Genomic DNA, 20,342 nt, shown 5'->3' with positions numbered 1-20,342 from the left:
TGCCCTGGGGCAGACTGACAGAAGTGAGGCTGCCATATCGCACCACTGGCCCCTCTGACCATCACCAGTAGGCGGTAGGTGAAGTGTCTTGCCCAAGGACACAACAACCAGGACAGGAAGAGTTGGGGGATCGAACTGGCGACCTTCTGGTCACAGATGAGCTCCCCAACCCCCTGAACCACGGTCGCCTTTGAAAACAAATGGAGATCTGAAAGATGGATCAAATGCAGAAGGTACGGAGCGCCTTGCTGCTTATCCGGGTCCGGGTCGGGGAACCAGCATTGTCAGCAGAGAAGTCCAAACCTTCCCATCCTTGACCATCACCTGCAGCTCATCGGCAGAGATACTGAAGCGTTCCCAAGCCGGCGGGAATGCTTCATTTCCAAAGAGAGACCTTAAAAAAAGTGTTACAATTTTCTTACAACTTTTAAGGAAAATCATAAATGATGCACGATATGTTTCAACACAGTTGCTGCAGAACTCTCTTCATCTACTTCATCTGCAGCTTTCACTAATCAGAGGGAAGATGTCTGATCGCTCTAAATGACCTTAAAGCAGCCGCACCAAACTTTTCCACATTTTAAAGCCTCTCCTGTCTTTTCTTGTCTGTCTGTTGGACTTTTGATCAAACTGAACCTCATGATGAACTCCAGGCTGGATGGATAATGAGGTGATAACATCAACCTTCTGTATTTTTCTGTTTCAGACGTATGCAGTACAGAGCCACTACGGCATTCCTCACTCAGAGGTAAACAGCTGCTTTATTCACTCTGCTCATCTTTGATATCGTCGCTTGTTTCTGTCTGATTTCCATCTCTGTTCCTGTCAGTTAGCAAAGCTGCACCAGCTGTCGATGCAGCAGCAAGGCCTGGCCCCCATCAGCCAGTCAGCTACACAAGTACTGCCTGGTATGTGCACGCACACACACACACACACACACACACACACACGCACACACGCACACACACACACACACACACACACACAAGGAATTACAGGTAACCTCTTATTTCCAGCTCAATATTTGGATTCTTAGATTCTGCTCGAGCAGCTTTGCATGAGTCCCAGTTCAAAATAATCCTTCTTTATCTGACACTGGGGCTTCCCCCTCCATCCTTAGCCCGACTCTCTTCTGATCGGAGTCTACCACAAACGAATCTACTGATCAAACACATTCCAAGAGTCATTAACTTCTGATATAAGAGCTTTTCTCCCACACACTGATGGAGCTGCTTTAGCAGATGTTCTCTGGGTGAATCTGACAGCTGGATTTATTACAAAGAAGTACGACCTGTGTAAACCTGATATCTGTGTTAGATAAACATATACCTGTAGTAAATATTTAGCCTCAGAGCGATCTGCTCGTTAACATCTCTTTTCCCCCGCATGTCTGAATCTGCAGGTGTTTACAAGTCAAGACAAAGAGCGACTCACAGTCTCGGTGTCCGGCTCGGATTAATAGTTCAATATGTCGTATAATAAATCAGACTCCACAGAGAGGTTAACAAAATAAGTTTGTGTTGCCACAGAGCGGTTTGTGATCTGTGAAATAAAAGAGCCACAGAGGCTTTTGTGCTCACTGTAGTTTCATTATTGACTGATCTCCTCAGTGAAACCTGAAACCCTGCAAACCACTGTGCTTCCTGGAAAACGTCCATTTAACAGGAACTGCCTTTAATCTATACGCCTCCATGTGTCCTGTGTTGCCAGACGATTCCCACCTCCCTCTGACGCGATAACGTCTGCTCTCTGAGGCTGAGCGCTAAAGACTCAGGAGTCAGAGTGTGATAATGGTTCCCTCTGTCATTCCAAAGGAAATTAACTCACTGATGCAGTCACACAAAGCGTACAATAAAACCATAACACTGCTGCAAACCTGAGCCTAAAACCTCAAACAGCCACTCGAGATTCTGGGAACTCTGAGCGATTTGACCATCGTGTGCATGCAGCACATGTTGGTGACGTGCACGTGAGCGCGAGAGAGACGAGCTGTCAGCAGACGCATACGTGTTCAGTCTGCACACATTCGACTTTGAATCAAAGGACTAAAAACAGACGTCAAAGTCTGCAGCCTCTTAAAAAAAACAGACGGATTTATTCAAAAACCTTATTTTCATTTTGGAAAAGTCATTACGTCGAGTTTCATCATTCTCTTTATCAAAAACAACAGAGATGTTTGTAAAAATGTGTGAATGTTATCAGACATCCTCCGAGTTCAGCCTTTAAAATGCACAATGCTCTCTCTCCTCTCTGTTTGTGGGACAACTTTTCAAGTACATAATGAGGTAATGAATGCTGCACGAGCTTCATTCTGCAGCGCGGCTCTGAATTAGAATCTGTGCCTGGTGGCTTTGATTTGGAGCATCCAGCTGAGCTTACAGGCCGACTGCAGAGCAGCTCTCTGTACTCGAACCTGGCCGGCAGATTTCTGGCTGCATCGGTGAGGCTCCACGCCGCTCTGCAGAACGGCTCCGCTAATCGACTAAAAGGTGGAAATCAAAGGTGTGACTGAGCAAACAGCTGATTGTGTTGGCCTCGTTAATAATAAGACCGCAGAGATGGCATCGTTAAAACAATTCAATTCAGGAAATTGAATAATTTGTCACAGATGCGGTTTTTGTAGCAAAGGAGAGAACTCCACCTCCACCTCTTCAGAGGAGCCAATCAGGTTCTGACGTTCCTCAAGGAGGGAAAGCAGCAACTATATAAGAGGACAAGGGACCAGAGGACAGAAGTGAAAGACAGAAAAGAGGTAGGAGAAAAAAGACAAAAGGACAGAGAAGAAGAATAGAATAGAATAAAATAGCCAGTTTTTTGTCAGTGTACATGTACAACGAAGATAAAGAAAAGGAGAAAATGGAAAGAAGGAAATGAGAGAAAGAACAGAAGAACCAGAGAGGAAACAGATGGAAAACATGAGTGCGTGAGGCATGGGGAACAAGGAAAATGAAAGAGATTTAAGAATGAAAACTAAGGCAGGGAGGGAGGAAAAGATGAGAAAGGATGAAGAAAAAGGAAAGAAAGAAAAGCGGAAGCAGCAAAAAGAACCATCGACGAGAGAGTCGTCACGTGGGGGCGACTGATTATTTCAACCCAGTCCAGGTAGAAAACTCATCAGACGTGGTTGGACGGGTGTCTCACACACTCACACTCACACACAGAGTTTCAGAGCGATCAAACCTTTCTGCAGCAAAGGACGTAAACGAGGGGAAGGTCCGGGTAAAGCATATCAGTTTTTTGGCTCCTCGTTAGCCGGTTGGATAGAATCATCCAGGGCACAAATATATCGGTACTGCAAACCGTGGTCAGCGAGTCCTGATCGCAGGGACGATAAACTGGACAGCAGGAAGTTTTAACCCTGACAGAAACTTTCCTTCTGAAAGTAAAGTCATGAAAGCAGCAGGAAGAAAGGAGAGTATGTATGTACAGTAAGTAACGCTGACCACCCATCCTGACTCCAGCTGTGCTCACCAAATCAGAAACAGTGTTATTAAAGCGCAAACAGAGATTCCTTCATTTTCTATTAATGGGGTAAAATAAAAATATGATTTGTTGAAACGTTTTTCCTTCTTTGTTCTAGCTTTGCCCTTCTTTCAGTTTCCCTCCCACTTTGCTCTTATCAAAGTCAAACTAAGTCCCCGTTTGTGGAGGACGGTGATGAAAAAGAAGCCATTGGGGGTTTGTTGTGTTTTGATCCCTGATGATTTGGACGTTTTCTAATCATTCAAAATGAATTTTCTCTTTCTTCTCTCTCTCCCAGGAGGGATGGAGGCTAATTCCCAAACCACGTCTCAGGAGTTGCTCATTCCCAACGATGTGAGTAAGAGAGAGCTCAGCTCCAGAGGAGGCGTGTTTGCTGTTCTAAGTTTGTGAGTGAAAGTGTAGCGTGACTCCGGCCGCTAATCTCCTTCTACCTACACAAAAACACATGCCTACAGGTCAGCTCGTGCTCACTCCTACACGAGCTTCCTCCTCCTCTTCAGCGTTTCTCCTCCTCTCAGCCCACTCCGGCTTTCTGTGGTTTTGAACTGCTGATCTTATCGAGAGCAGCTCCTCCTCCTCCTTTATTGAGCTAGAACAGCAGCTTTACAGTGTGTAACGATGTTAGCGCGAACGTGATGCTGAAGTCGGTCGGTGTGTTTGCATTCCCCGTTTGTCTCTCCGAACATTCAAACTCCACGCCAACCTCCAGCCGCGGAGATGAAGCTTCGTCTGAAAAATGAAATCAATGCTGCTCCTCTGCCTCTTCATACATTTATATTTCTGCTGCTTTGTCAGATGTAAACATGCAGCTCCAAACTTTTCAGAGATTTGAGTCTGAAATTGTGCGGCTGCAGTTTTTGGTTGCTGTGAAGTGCTGCAGATAACACAGAGTGCAAATGAATGGTTTTAGTGGTTTCAGTGGGCAGATGTGTGGCACACGCTGGCTTCAGTCACAGCTTCTTCTCAGCTTTAATTAAGCTAACGAGTTGATATTTTCCCATCATTAGAAAACGTGTGTTCAGTTCAAGGTTGCGTTTAGATTTTATATCATGTTTTGTGAGTGTAATCAGCACCTGGACCTGGAGGGGTGTTGCAGTTTATCATCAGCTGTGTTCTCCCACAACCCCCACCCCCCCGACTGCTGGCCCCGCCCCCGCCCGGTTCCTCTCTGTGAGCAGCCCTGCAGAGCTCCCAGTGGCTTTTTTTCAGACACTTAACAGTTCAGTATCGTGCTCAAGGACGTGTGACGTTTGATGGACGTGTCGACTGTTTCGAGGTCAAAGCGGCGACCTTTTGTTCCTGTGACAGCTTCTGGCCACCCAGCCTCCCCCCCTCCCCCCTCAGCCTGAGCTCAGCCGTTTGATGCTTCGCCCTCTCTTTGGTTTGGCTGTGTTTACACACCATGATCCAGCTCATTAAGCTGTTTACATGCTTCTGTAATAGGACTCCATGCCCGATCATTGGCTTACAGCTGACATGTACTTTGTGTGAGTGTTCAAACTCGCATGATAAAAGGAAAATTATGACAACATAACGTGACTCACACTGAGCTGTGGAGCTCTCTCTGTGGTTAGCAGGTCAGGATTAACTTATTCAAACACAGTGTTTTAAGCACCTGGATGAAATGTCTGTCCGTCTGTCTCAGCAATGAGCTCATTAGAATTTGGTGCTCAAAGGTCAGAGTCGTCTAAGGAGCTTGCAAAGAAAAGCGTCTGGACTTGTTTGAGTTGCTTGAAGACGTTTCACCTTCATCCGAGAAGCTTCTTCAGTTCTAAGGTCAAATGGTGGAGAGTCCCAGATTTAAACCCAGTGGGAGTTTCCCCCCAAAGAGGGACAAAGGACCCCCTGATGATCCTCTACCTAATCACATGAGCCAAGATCAGAGTCTGTGACCTCAGACATTAACGTTGCTCATTTAGTCCGATCACGACAGTTTTCTGACTGCTGTTTGCATCTCTTATATTTGGTGGCACGGGTCTGTTTCTGCGACCTCACTGCCTTTTCTATGCACATCGAGGTGGGTTGCAAAGAGGCTTGCAGCTAGAGCGTACCTGTAGGGAGGCTAAAGCCTCGAATGTAACCTGTTGTGGAAACTGGAGAACCAACGGCTGACTAGTTATTCCTGTTAAATCCTTTGAAGTCTGCTGCCTGAGATGAAGTTGGTGCCTCATAATGGACGTTTTCTGAAAACGTGAAGCCAGGCTGTATATTAATATTAAGCTTTTAAAATATTTGCATTGTTTTTAATCAATATTGATGTTTTATAGACCATGTGAGATTGTCCATGATTTTGGACAATCACGGTAACAATGTATGCTGAAGAGACTGAATGAACAGAAGTGATGGACGTGTCTACAGACACTTTCCTGCTACTCTCCGAGTTGTAGTGAAACTGTGAAAAATGCAACACAAACGGGAAATGGGGACATGTTGGTTTTACTTTGAAATGTCTTTATTTCCATTTTTTAACTATTAGTTTTTGGACTTTTCTACTCAAATCTGAGGACACACAAGATGTTTTTGTTCTTCCGTGACCTACGTCCCCCAGGATTGAGCCACTGCCCTTCTGATTGGTAGATGACCTGCTCTACCTCCTGACCTGCGAGCTACCTTCACTTTACTCTTGTCCACTTCACGGGTTTAAGGCTGTTGACCAGCAGCAACAAGCTGACTGTGTGTGCTCAGCATGAACGTTCATAAAAAGCACCAAACGCTGGTTTAGATGTGGTTCACTGACTATCTGCACGTACACGGTGCTAAATAGGAGAATGTGAGCGGGAGGAGCCCGAGCACAGCCAGACAGTGTGTTTTTCCCATTGACACAGTGAGAGTATATATATTCCCTCTTTCTGCCTCACTTGACTCTTCCTCCACTTTGCCTCTCTCGGCATCCATCAGCGAGTGTTAGCCAGTCATTCAGTCTGTCACACATCAGCTGCTTAGAGCTGCCGTCGGCTCTGTCTGCACACACACACACACACACACACACACACACACACACACACACACACACAAATATGAGGACAACAAATTCAAGCGAACCCTTTACATCCACTGGGTGTCAGGGATGATTAACAGGAAACAGGCTCTGGGTCTTCACAGTGCTTCATTTTAAATGTCTGACATCCTGTCAGCAGCTGGATCACTTTAAATAACTTTATTAACTTCAGTTTAAAAAGTGATTTTTTTTAAACAAGTGAATGCATCACTGTTCAAACGAACTCCAGTTTACATTTCCCTGCACGAATCATTCATATTCATAGTGTGCATACTGAGACGGCAACGTTCACATGGCCGGACGGACGTTTCTGGACCGTCACTAACACGTCAGCTTTTTGGAGCCATGAATGACCTGATATCTGCCAATCAGTATTCAGCAACATCCAAATGAAATCCTTGAATTTCACTCCCTGAAACTGGAGCTCAGACTTCTGAGATTGTCTCTTAGTACCGTTAACTCCACAGCAGCCATATTATTGATCAGATAATTGGATTAAAAATGCTCCAGAAGGTCCAGAGGTCCAGCTCAGGGACTCCAGTAACTGAGGGAGGCTAGCAGCTACTGCCGCCTGTGTCTGCTCTGAAGTTCAGGGTTTTAACGCAGGAGACTTTGGGCACTGACTCACTGCTGGAGCCTCGAGTGGACGTTAGAGGAACTGCAGTTTTTGGCACTAGTGCCTTGGCTCAGTTTTGCAGCTCTAGAGGTTGCTCCTTGGCCGGTGACTGAGAGGTCGAGCAAACTACAGTATAAACCTGCAGATGGCACTTCGCTCTCTCGATATTTTTGTCCTCGTCAGTGCTTCTGAAAAAGGCTGATGTGTAGCTGCTATCAGCCTGCTGTGATCTGTTTATCAAGAGAAGATCTTTAATATCTGCTTGTGAATACAAAGATGTGCCAAAGGAGCAAAGGAGCAGCAGGTTCATTCAAAGCAGTAATTATTAGTGAGGAGGGTTAAAGATGAGATGTTTCTGCACCTGGATAATAGTCTGTGATGAGGGCCGGCGTTAGTAAAGAAATAACACTATCTTTATCCATGCCTCATTGCCTAACAGGAGACTTGATTTCTCCTGAGGAATTCACACAGTCGTGTTCAGTCACACTGGCCTCTCTGTGGCTTCAGCTCGAGAAAAGAAAAACAGCAGCGCGAGGTCATTTCTTTCCCGGAAACTCTCCATCTCCATTCTGACAAGATAATCAACACCTCCGCAGGTGCCGTCACCTTCCAGGTTTAAATGAAGTCGCAGTTTCGAGGCCTCTCGGGGCCTCCATTCAGGCCTTTGTGTGCCGTTAGCGTGGACAGACTCGTGCAGAGAAACGCATCAGACGTGCAGCCCCGCTCGTGTGCGTTGACGACTGGCCGGAGAGAATAAGACGCACAAAAGCACACAGCAGAGAGGAGCTTAAGACCCGGCGCATGCAAGTGTGTGATATGTTTGTGAGTCACTGAGCAGAGCCAAGCAGAGCAGCTTAATGACATCCTATAGCTCACAGTTAGCGATTTAACAACAGCAGTCTCCCCCCTCTCTCCTTCAGTAAACCTCTCCAAATTACAGGGGCAGCAGGGAATCGCCCAAAAATAGCCCTCGCCCTGTCCTCGTCCTCCCCTGCGCTTCGGCTTCAAGCTGATTTTACCCACCAGCTCTTACACAAAGCTGCTCGCTGGGGAACACGGCATCCTGTGAAAACCACACATTTCCAGAGCAACCAACCTTGGAGACGGAGCAAAAAACAAACCTCGTCTCCCCAGTCGCCCCGCGCTCATCCTTCCCGTCACGTCATTTTTATTTACATTGAAGATCAAATATGAGCAATATTTTAAGTACTTAGTTTGTGAGTTAGGTGTTATCAGTGGTTCGGGCACCGTACCAGACAGGAGGCTTTCCACTCCCCAATCATTCGACGTCTTCATTTAGTCCAGAGTTTTGGCATGAAAGAAGGAAATCCCAGGATCATCTCATTCCTGAAAATAACAGCAGGTCTTTAGCCACCAGTATACTCACCGTGCTGGTCACCTCATCACTGCCACATTCATTAAGGTTCGGCATTATGGCGCAGGTAGTATTCGCCTGAACGACAGGCATCGTCAACACTTTCACATCAAGGTTCAAGGTTCTTCATCAGTGCAGATATAAGAGGAGGAGACGTCAAAGCCACATGCAAAGAAATTGCTTTGTTTCAAGTTGAGGCGTGCGTGACCGCCAGAACCATGGTTTGCATCCACTTTGTTGTTCACTGCTTCTACCAGGAGCTGCATGAGCTGCTTGGCGGGCTGTCGGCGAGCTGAAGCATTCATGTAAATTCTCCATGTTATCCATAATGCCAGAATTCTTGGATTTACTTTTGGCATGGAAGACATGACCAAAGAGCCTCGCAGGATGAAGGCCAAGTAATGACAAACATGAAAATAACACAAACCAAACAGAAAACATAAGGTGTATTATCCAGTGTGAAAAGCCGTCTCCGAATCTGACGAGGAGGTTTATGTAATAGACACGGGCGTCTCCGTCACCTTCTGACGAGCAGATGGTCTCGAGTTTCTGGTGTGAAGAGCTAGACTTTAATCTAGACGAAGCTAAGCAGCTGGTTTTTAGGTCCAAGTCTACAAGTGCTGAAAGCTATAAAGAACAAAATGCAGTGATTTTAGTTCTTACTAAGTGAGTCATCACATCACTGAAGGCTGTCACAGAGCGTGCGAGTGTAGAAGTGTGAGCCTGGCTCCACTCAAGGTTGTTAAAAGGGGGTTTTTCCTTCCCACTGTCGCCAAGTGCTTGTTCATAACCATAGTCTGATGGTTGGGGTTTTCTCTGCATTATTGTCTTTACCTCACAGTGTAAAGCACCATAGGCCAACTATCTGGTCGTTAAGTGATGACGTGACGAATCCTACTTCCGGGCCTAAAGTAGTCTGCGTTTAATATGGCTTTTGTGTTGTTAACATGTTTAATGTTTTGTATTTTCTTCTATTTGATCTCAAAAAGCTCCTAAAACAGTCAGTGATCCCTGTTGACCTCCCTCGGCTTTTATTACCGCTAATCATTTATTTAAGCTCAGTTTTTAAAACCTTAGGATGTAACTACAGCCCAGCCCATGCAGCAGTATATGAATGACTAACCTCGTATTGTGGATGGATTATCTCAGTTGTTCTCCTGGCTGAAGTTTGGTCCTTTTACAGCATCCTGCCATGCGATTACATTTGTTCCTGACCACCGAGAACACTCACGTTAACTTTTATCGAGTGGAAAAAAAGTTAGCTTGTTTATATTATGCTAACATAGCTGTGTCGCTAGCGATCACGTAGCACATCGTTATATACCAGCTAGCCAAACTTCAGTAACCCTACAAACGTCACTGCTGTTTAGTTTTCTGTCTTCATTTATGCTGGAAGTGATAGCAGAGCTGTACGTTTTAATTTGTTTCCAAAACCCCGCAGTCAGGACATGCTATATTGTATTTAGATAGAAGCTAGCGAGCTAACAACCTGCTAACTTCTAACTCCGTTAAATGTCATAAATTCCGTTTTCATGGATGCCTGGATGTTAAACTCAATTGTTACACCTGGTAGAGCAGAACGCTGATCATTTTATTAAAGATGAAAGACTTTAGACAGTTTTTCAACTCTCAGTAATGCCATAGTGATCGTTTGATATATGGACCTGCAGCGGAGTTTAGGCCCAGACACGGCTAGTGACGTCAGACTGAACAACCGGATTGTTGTTGGTGCTATATAATCAGTGTTGAGGAGTAACGGAATACATGTACCGCCGTTACGTATTTAGAATACAAAATATGAGTAACTGTATTCCGTTACAGTTACCGTTTAAAAAGGTGGTATTCAGAATACAGTTACTTTGTTGAAATAAATGGATACTTTCCTGTTTCATTTTGTCGCGGGTCAGGACTGTTTGGGTTTTGTTTGACAGCTACGTTCTTTCGTTCCAGGCGGCAGCGTTACGGTTGCCATGGTTACAGGGCGACGCTCTCTCTCTCTTTCTGCGACTGTGTGTTTCCTGGGTGAGAGAGCGCCTTTTCGTTGTTGTTGTTGTGCTAAGCTAACAGGCAGAATGCTACAAGCATAGCTCTAAAGAATGTAGCATCATGGGCAGTGTAGTCCGTGTTGCAGGGAGAATGGACTGCCATACACGTTATGTGTCTGTGAGCGCGAGGAGGGAGAAAAAGGAGAGTGGAAAGGTACGAGTTGTCGTCGAGGAAAAACGGGAGCTGGAAACATGTAAATATAATAATAACCACTGCAGCCAAGAAGAGTGCCTGACGAGCCCAGTTGTAAGTAAGCTGTTAAGACTCGACTGTACACCGTGTTCGTGTTTTCCTCCGAAAACAATAAGTTCCGTTGGAGCCTTTCAACGCCTCTCTCTGTGTCTCGCAAGAAAAATTGACCCACACAACAAAGTAAAGCTATTTTTCGGCTATGAGCCGACAGGGACCCCGCCGTATTAGTCAGAGGTCCCTTTACTACAGTTCGGAGTCGCGGACCTTCAGTAACAGTAATAAATCACACAGCAATAGTACATTCATGTTGTTGTAAAAAGCATGATAATATATTAAGTAATCCAAAGTATTCAGAATACGTTACTCTCATTGAGTAACGTAACGGAATACGTTACAGAATACATTTTGGGGCATGTATTCTGTATTCTGTAACGGAATACATTTTAAAAGTAACCTTCCCAACACTGTATATAATAAAAACTGAATTTAAGCTAAACTCAAGGGAAGCAGGCTGATAGCAACTCTCAGGTTAGCCAGCAAAATAAAAAAACCCTGAGCTAGAAAAAGTGCTACAGTCTCACCAATAAGAAACTTTTTGCAGTTTTTCAAAATAAAAGTGAAAATTTTCTGCGTGTCTTCATGCTGACTGATGACCCCTGATGTACGAACATATTTAACCAGTATTCAGTGAGTCTGTGCACAGACGTCTTCATCCACAGGTAGTCACGCACCTGTATGACTTTAAACTGTGTTAATACTTGTTCAGCAATCAGAGATGGAGACATTTAAAGGTTAGTGTGTGTGTACATCTTTGTTTCCCTGGATATCTGCCAGTCTGCTGGTGGTGACTCACAGGAGGACGGTAATTATTCAATGAGCACGTTTGTGAGGTCAAACAGCAGCTAAGAGGGATCTCATGCAAATGGTTGTAACCCGGTTGTCATTGGCCAGCACTTTGTTTGTCAGTGTCTCTAATGCGCACGCACACAGACACACACTTAAATTATCAAAGACCTTTCTGAGAATACCTCTCTACAGTGCAGATCTACTCACTCTTTCGTGCACAGAGGAACAGAAAGAGGCCGTTACAGGGAGGCAATAAAGCAACGAATGAGATGAAGGCAAAAAGTGACTAAAGGGAAGCTCGGGGTCGTTAGTGGATTAAAGTGAGAAGCCGAGAGCAGCGATGAGTCATGCTTTAAAAAGAAGAGGATGGTGGTGGCTCAGCAGAGAGAGGAGCTTCTGTCCACATGTCAAACAGAGGGCTGCTTTAATCCGAGGCATTAAAGGAGATGCTCCTGATGGTTCATCAGTGCTTCAAGTAATAACCCAAACTTTAAATTACATAGAAATGCATCCCATATCAATTCTGCCCATTTTCAGTGAGCTGATACAAGTGATGCTTTTAAAGAATAATTGTTCCCAGTTGAGTCTGCAGCAACAACAGAGCTTATTTTTCAGACAGCATTTCTCCATTTCATAGATTGACCAGAATCGCGTCTTATGGCTTTAGCTGGTTTTGAAGATGCGCTCTGGAACGGGAGGAACACGACAGGAAACGCTCCTTCGCGTGCCGCCGTCGTTCCCGTCAAAACGAGTTCGCTGAAGTCAGGACTTCAGAAGAAACTTCCTGTCATAACAAGTCATTAACCTGAAATGACACATATACATAATCTGTAATATATGAGCAAACAATTCACTGCAGATGATAAAGTTAATCAATTATACATCTTCTGCTGTGATCAATTTCAGGCCAATCAGCTGTGCCGAGGGTTAATTGGCTCATTCTTTACCAGTTTCCACAGTGGGCATCATATTGGTGTTATGTTTTTAATTGGATGACACCAACAGCCTGCACGCTGACATTAGTCTTCATTATCTCCTTTGCATAACTTTTATATCCTCCAAATACGCCTGACCTCGTCTGCTCCTCATTTTTAGAGCTGAAAGAGAAAATATCAGCAGGAAGAACAAGTCTTTAAAATGCTTTGTCTAAAAATATTCAGAGCCAGGCTTTGGTTTGATCTTTTTTATCTGTTCCTTAAAAGGAAGCAGGTGATCTGGGATTGTCACAGGTCCGGGGAGCTTCTGTTTAATGGCTCAGAGGAACTTTATAGATACTTTACACGAGAGTTGAAGAAAGAAGTGATAGCAAAGTTTTCACAGTTGTGAAATGTGAGTCCTCTTTACTTACTGAGGGTAGCGCTCGTTGTTCATCTGTTCAGAGCTGCACTTTTACCGAGTCAGCCGTGTTTCCTCCTCTGGAACAAACTTTTATAGCTGGAAACCCCCCCGTCTGTTCCAGCCCTGACCTCTCAGTCCTCGTCTTATAATTAGGATAAACAAGTCTTGTAATTACAAAATCTTTCAGTTACCTCCCAACTTTTTTTGCCTTCTTAACTGCAAAAATGCATCAGACAGAACAGTTTCATTTCTTATAAATGTAGCTCCAGATGCATAGCTGGCACCGTGCAGACATGCTGCCACCTGCAAGCCTGCCGTCTTAAAAAAAAAATAATGAGACACATTTACTGACACAGAGGTGAGCTCAGTAACTACCTGTCTGTGGTTGCTGTGACACCTACTGTGTGACAAACCCCCGCTGAGACCAGGATAGCTCACACCGGGACCCTCGCCCAGCTCACGGCAGGCAGATGAGTCAGAGTTCACCGCCTGGTGCTGTCCCATATTATTAGACACCAGCAGATAACAAGATGGAAGGATGGAAAATAAACTGAAGGCAGAGAACGAAGGCTGGAGGTTCATGTGGGGAAGTTAGAAGGTCTACGAGCCGTGAGTTTTTTAACCCGTCACACCAGATGTAAAGGCAGACTGAGGGTCTGACAGCAAGTGCAGGGAAACAAAAAACAGACCTCAAACTGGTAAGTAAGCTGAGCTTCCAGTTACATGCTGTCAACAAGTGAGAAAATCATCACATTAAGGCTCACAGACAACCAAGTGCTTTGAAAGTCTTTGCATTTGTCACCGTCAGAGTTCACTGAAGCCACGGTCCACCTGTAAAAGCCTCTAATCCTCTCCGTGTCTCCCTCCTCACAGCTGATTGGCTCAATCATCGGCCGCCAGGGCACCAAGATAAACGAGATCCGGCAGGTATCGGGGGCTCAGATCAAGATCGGCAGTCAGATCGACAGCACCAGCGACCGCCACGTCACCATCAGCGGCACGCCGATCGCCATCAACCTGGCTCAGTATTTAATCACTTCATGGTAAGCATCCGGAGGAAGAGGCGGGTATGAGAAGCAACGAGTGCTGCAGGAGAGCACGAGGCTGTAGACAAACGCCTCACATTAGACCGCTCCTTCTTCCCCAAATCAGCACTTTGATTCGCTGCTTTATTAACAGCAGCTGTAGGTACAAGAGTCAGGCTGTTGTCACGCCACAGAGAGAGGTGTGTCATTATATACCTTAATGTTTGGTGGGTAAATGGCAAAAGGCGAGCAGCACTCTCACAGGAAGTGCAGCAGTCGAGCAAATGTAAATGAGTTTGATCCTCTCGCCAGTTAGAGCAGCGTCGCAGTGTTCTCTCCTCCTCTGCCGTGCATGCACCGTCAGGTACATCTGCAGGATGCATCACATGACAATTACTGCCTGATAAGAAAGAAATCGAGCTCTATATCGAACGCAGCGGACACGTCGGTCTCGCCTTCTCCTCGCCATTTAATCAGAAATATAAGCGACATGTGGTACGCACCGCCAGCTCGCTTTAATACAAGTAACCACCAGCATGAATATGCAAATTGGTCATTGGACTCTGGATGAAATTGATATTTGACTTACCACTCAGCCTGCCACCGACAGCGGGGAGAATAGGCAAGTGACACACACATAAATACTGACAGCTCACACACACACACACACACACACACGCACGCACGCACGCACGCACGCACGGGTCAGCCTCGGTCAGTCTGAAATGTCAGGTCAGAGAAGGTGAGAGCAGTCGCTGGAGAATCCCTGACAAATTTGCTCTTTTCTATTATTTCTTTAATCGGTTACACACGGACACGGCGATCTGCCCGAGCTCATCCAATCTCCGTCCTCCCTCAGCGGGTCGCTCGCAGGTTGACGGGAAAAAGATGGAACTCAGACTCCGGCTTCTCTGTGGAGCTTTTCTTCCAACACAATCCGCACCTTTATAAGCCGTCGTCTCCCACCTGAGCAGTTCCTGCGCTTCTTTTTTGGAGTTTTCTTCTGTAGAAGAATTCTGAAGCTTTATGGTAAACCTGAGTTTCTCCAGTCTGTGGGAGAAACGCATCTTTGTGCTTTCACGGGACAGGGAGGGGGGGATGTGGAGCTCCTTGAACAGTTAACCAGGTCAGGATCACGTTCACCTCCTGCGTTTATTTAAATTGCTGCATCACATGGAAAAGCTGTAGATTGCACTGCGCGACGCGGTCACGGCGCTCCACCCTACGTCTTTGTTTTGTGCTGAACGGAGGATGATCGCTCTGATGTGAACGGGACTCGATCGCTCACGCCTTGGAGCGCGCTCCCTATGGACCTCTTATGCAATCAGAAAACCCGCCGAACATGAACCCAACGAGACACAACAAGTGTTTCCGTCCCTATGTTCAGTCAGCTGATGCTTTCAAGATGGCTGCCAGCAAATAATGAAGCCTTATTCAAATATTAACAAACGCAGAGATACAAACTTTGATGCTTACATTACAGTATATCTGAATATTGTCTTTATGAGCAGTAAAACCTTGGCAGGAGGGAGAACAAAATATTTCATATCCTCCAAGGTTCCTTAGATATGAAATGGATTCTTTAAAAAAACCAAAGTAGTTAAACTGACAGATATTGTGGAACGTCCCATAAACTAAAAGACAGTACACATGAACTCAAAAGGAGTCCAAACCGCAAAAGAAGCGCATATTCTCGGAAAAGTGGTTGCAGGAGGTGAGCTGGCTTCAAACAAATGATGAACGCACAGAGATGTGGTGCAGAATGTGCCGTGAAAATCCCACTCTAGCAGACAAAAACAGTGCCTTTTATATGTACTCAAACATGCTTCTTATCTGGTGCGTCTTTTATTTTGACACCTGTGGATCACTTATGTGCACCCCTGTCTATGGGTCATTCTTACTATTCGGTGCCATTTGAGTCCTAATGACATAATATGGTATATTTAGTGTAAAACTTGTCTAATGCTTATTTCTAAACCATTTTCTTGTATGTTTAACCCCCCTCTACCATAGAACACATTGATATATACACAGGATAAATACATTAAAAGTAAATTACTTTTATTTTAGCACAAGTCACTAAAGTACTATGTCCCCAGTCATGCTTGCTCGACTTCAGTTACAAATATAACTTAAAAAAAAAAAAAAAAAAAAAAATCTAGATTTTTCATCATTTCTGGATTGGCTTATTTCTAATGTTCCTCATCAAATGTTCTTTTTTATTATTAATGCATGTTTAATACTTAAAATCTTTAAAAAATGTTGTGTCCCTGAATCAACTGTCACCCCTGTTACTCTGATAAGAATTCCATAGAACACATCACCTGATTATTCTTTTAGTCACATGACACTCCCGGATGTAACATATTTTGGAGGGAAAACTTTCAAGAAGAAGACGAGTAAGTACCACTCTTTAATCAACCCTTTTTTCAATGTTTTAGCAAGATTTTGTAATGTGGCAAAGCATAACACGTCCAACCTGTTACGCTTATTAATAGTGGAAACAAATTTTTTTTTGTAATTTTTATAATATGGCTAATAAACATGTTAAAAATGGTTCTTAGTGGTCACCATGTACTAGCTTGTTGTTCATCATACTAGTAGTAATGGCTAAGTTTAGCATAAAATCTCCCCCCTGTTACCGTCACCCCTGTTATTGCTATGCACTGTAACATGAAATTTCCTTGCAGATTTTAAAAAGGGACATTGTAGCTTTTAGAAAATGTAAATATTACTATAACTGTGTATTCAAAACAGTTATTAATAGAAAATTGAATGTCCTGTAACAGGGTGGACATTTGGCACGTCATGGGTAAAGACTTTGATTTTAAAAAATATTATAATATAATATCCTTAGCTGGACCAATACATTTTTCTTATAGGTTGAAAATCCCTCTTTTAGATGAAATGTTAAAATAATTCAAAATTTTGTATTTTTTGATGAAGAGTGATCACACTGAAATGGCACCGAATAGTAGGAATGACTCCTATACAGATAGCCGGCTGCATCCCAGAAACATCAGCCTGTCAGACTGTGTGAATCCAGCAATATAGACATATATGTCTATATATACTGTATTTTCCGCACTATAAGGCGCACTTAAAATCCTTTAATTTTCTCAAAAATCGACAGTGTGCCTTATAATCCGGTGTGCCTTATGTATGAACTCTGGTTGTACTTACTGACCTTGAAACCGATTTTATGTGCTACACGGCGCTCAGAAATCTGTCAAAAATGTTTTAGTACGACTTTGGTAAGCTACGAAGCCGCACCGCTTGATGGATTGTTGGAGCATTACAGAGTTAAAAACTGTCTAAATTCTTTCATCTTTAATAAAATGATCAGCGTTGCTGCTTTACCAGGTGTAACAATGAAGTTTAACATCCAGGCATCCATGAAAACAGGATTTATTACATTTAACAGAGTTAGAAGTTAGCAGGAAGCTAGCTCACTAGTTTCCACCTAAACATGATATAGCATGTTCTGACTGAGAGATTTCTGAAACATTAAAACGTACAGCTCTGCTATCACTTCCAACATAAATGAAGACAGAAAACTAAACAGCAGTGACGTTTGTAGGGTTACTGAAGTTGGACTAGCTGGTATATAATGATATGCTACGTGGTGGCTAGCTAACAGCTATGTTAGCATAAACACAGTAAAGCTGGAGGATGAACGCTAACTTTTTTCCACTCGATAAAAGTTAACGTGAAGGTTCTTCATGGTTAGAAACAAATGCAATCGCATGGCAGGATGCTGTAAATGGCCCAACCTTCAGTCAGGAGAACAACTGAGATAATCCATCCACAATACGAGGTTAGTCATTAATATACTGCAACAATATGGGAATAGAGCAGCCGTGAGAGAATTCAACATTAATGAATCAATGGTACAGAAGTGGAGGAAGCAAGAAGAATGAGCTGAGTAAAGTTTGACTTATCTGACTGTTTTGTTTCGCTTAATGTGCCTTATGGTCTGAAAAATACGGTATATAGTTATGTGAGGGTATCAGGTACGATCAGAGCTCTGCAGTAAAAAGGTGTGACAGGGGTGCATCTGTCAAATGATCTACCCTCCGATTGTTTCACTTACACAGTAGTGAAGTCACATTGAAACAATGCTTCCTGCACAGCTTGATATTGAGTCTCTGTAACGGACACGGTCACTGCCTGAGTGTGATCAACTTTAAGCTTTTAGAAAGAAAGAAAGAAAGTGTACTTTATTGGTCCCCGTGGGGAAAATCCCTCTCTGCATTTAACCCATTCACTCAGTGAAGCAGTGGGCAGCCACTGGGCGCCCGGGGAGCAGTGTGTAGGGACGGTACCTTGCTCAGGGGTACCTCAGGGTAGTTGTTCAGGGGAATCGAACCCCCGACCTTCCGATCATGGGGCCACCACTCTACCTACTGAGCTATCCCTGCCCTTTTTATAACGCTGTCAGGTTCTAATCGGGCCCACACCATGAGCAACAACCTTTACAGATTGAACTTGTAATTGTACAATATCTGTCGTTGTAACCACTTCTGCAGTGAAATATGTGTAAACATGAATCAGTTTCATATGTGGGCGACGTTAGAGAATATGAAATCACTGCTTTGTTCTGCCTCCTGTGAGGCCTAGCACTACTTTTTAGGTTTCCACTGCATGACTACACTTCAAGGAAATCCAGATACAAGCCTGTGTTTAAATAACAGAGACACAACAACACACAGAATGGAAAATCCATCCAAGTAAATACAAAGACAGAATGTGTCCGTGAGCACAGACAGATTGTTTACGCCATGAGACCCGGCTGTCTTTTTTGTGGCTGGTCTTGCCGAAGCGAACACGATGCCAAACACAGTCTGAACTCCTGCAGCTGAATCTGCAGTGCAAGAGGAGCTAATGTAATGTAACGGGTGTCCGCCTATTAAAAACAGCTGGAGCGTCCTAAAGCGGCAGAGGAGGCCTCTGCGTGTTAAGCAGCTGAAAGTTGTCTCACATCAAGCAAGAACAGGAAACTACAGCCGCTGCTCTCCTGAGGACGCTCAGTGTTGTTAAACGAGGAAGTGATGATGCAACTCAGAGGCAAACATGTTCCTGTCAAACTTTTCTGAATCGAGTTCAAAATGAGCAGTTCTCAGTTTAACATCGACATGTTGCCTTAACTGTAGTGTTTAAATGGGGGGCATCACCTATTGATGGAGCTGTGCATTGAAGGAAGTCTTTCAGAGGATAAGGTCTCAGTGACCTGGGAGTTTTCCTCCCGGTGACATGAACCACTGCTGACTTTCAAACAGGGAGTGTAACATAAGCCTTCAAAAGCAAACTCTTCACAGCATTCTTCGTTTAATAGTACTCGATTCCACTTCATTACTTCGTTTAGTCGTTTAACTGAAAGTGTCACCCATACACCTTCAAGAAACTTTAGAGCAGGGGTCTCAAACTCCAGTCCTCGAGGGCCGGTGTCCTGCAACTTTTCCATGTGCCCCTGGTGCAGTACACCTGAATACAATTAGCATGCTGAAGTGGTAACCCCTAACCCTTCTCAAGTAAATGTAAGTAGGTAAGTGTTTGAAAAATGTACTCCTAAAAGTACTTTTATTGCACCGTGTTCATTCACTCATGAGCTGCTGTAACATGAATCAAATGGCTGAATTGCCACCTCAGCATGCAGTCAAGTTCTATAGAGTCTTTCTAGTGACCTACTAATTGTATTCAGGTGTGTTGCAACAGGGACACATGGAAAAGTTGCAGGACACCGGCCCTCGAGGACTGGAGTTTGAGACCCCTGCTTTAGAGTGAGCAGACGTTTTGGCCTTTGTTGGTGTTCCTGTGCACTCGGGAATGTTTAACAGTACGTTTCTAATGCCGGGAACACTCCAGCTTCATGTTTGACCTGCTGTCTGATAGTTTCATGAACACATTTACATTGTGTGTGTGAATGGGTGGACGACTGGGTGTGTAAAGCGCTTTGGGGTTCCTAGGGGGGGGACTAGTAAAAGCGCTATACAAATACAGGCCATTTACCATTTACATTTAATAACCAGTGAAATAATTGTGTTAAAAGCAGAAAAGCTACAGTTTGAATCACATTTAGAGTCTCAGCTGTGCAAATACATGCGATAACATTCAAACACAAAGACAGGAACAGTTGCCGTGCAGCGTTGCCCCAAGGCAACTACAAGAAAAACTCGAGTATTCAACATGCGAGGAAATAAAAACCTTTAAAAATACTGACACACACACACACACACACACACACTTATTTACAGTTCATGTCATTTTAAATAAGATTTTAAGTGAAAGTCCTGCCTTTGAATCATGCTTGTTAGTGATTCAAACAGCTGATTGGATTATGTTTTCAGCTGGTTGCACTGATTTAGGAAATATGAAGAGGACGCGGGGCTGCGTGCCCGCCCACCTCTCACTGTTTTATGGTGA

The 20,342-nt window shown here is 44.2% G+C and overlaps 1 protein-coding gene across 2 annotated transcripts in view; it reads left to right on the top strand.

Moving 5' to 3' along the window:
- The window catches only part of pcbp4 (poly(rC) binding protein 4), a 219,700-nt gene that overhangs the window by 190,062 nt on the left and 9,296 nt on the right, over positions 1-20,342 (top strand). For both annotated transcript variants that reach the window (XM_085457821.1, XM_085457820.1), the window contains 4 exons: positions 707-748; positions 830-908; positions 3,761-3,816; positions 13,768-13,937. In XM_085457821.1, coding sequence (XP_085313947.1) covers positions 707-748; positions 830-908; positions 3,761-3,816; positions 13,768-13,937 — 347 coding nt within the window. The remainder of the gene's footprint in view (positions 1-706; positions 749-829; positions 909-3,760; positions 3,817-13,767; positions 13,938-20,342) is intronic.

Source organism: Copadichromis virginalis, linkage group LG5 (assembly GCF_057382275.1).
Source record: "Copadichromis virginalis isolate Kocher_CV1m ecotype Utaka linkage group LG5, C_Virginalis_male_GT1.1, whole genome shotgun sequence".
Taxonomy (NCBI): domain Eukaryota; kingdom Metazoa; phylum Chordata; class Actinopteri; order Cichliformes; family Cichlidae; genus Copadichromis; species Copadichromis virginalis.
Note: the sequence above shows the minus strand (reverse complement) of the source record. Positions and strands in the feature narration are given on the sequence as shown.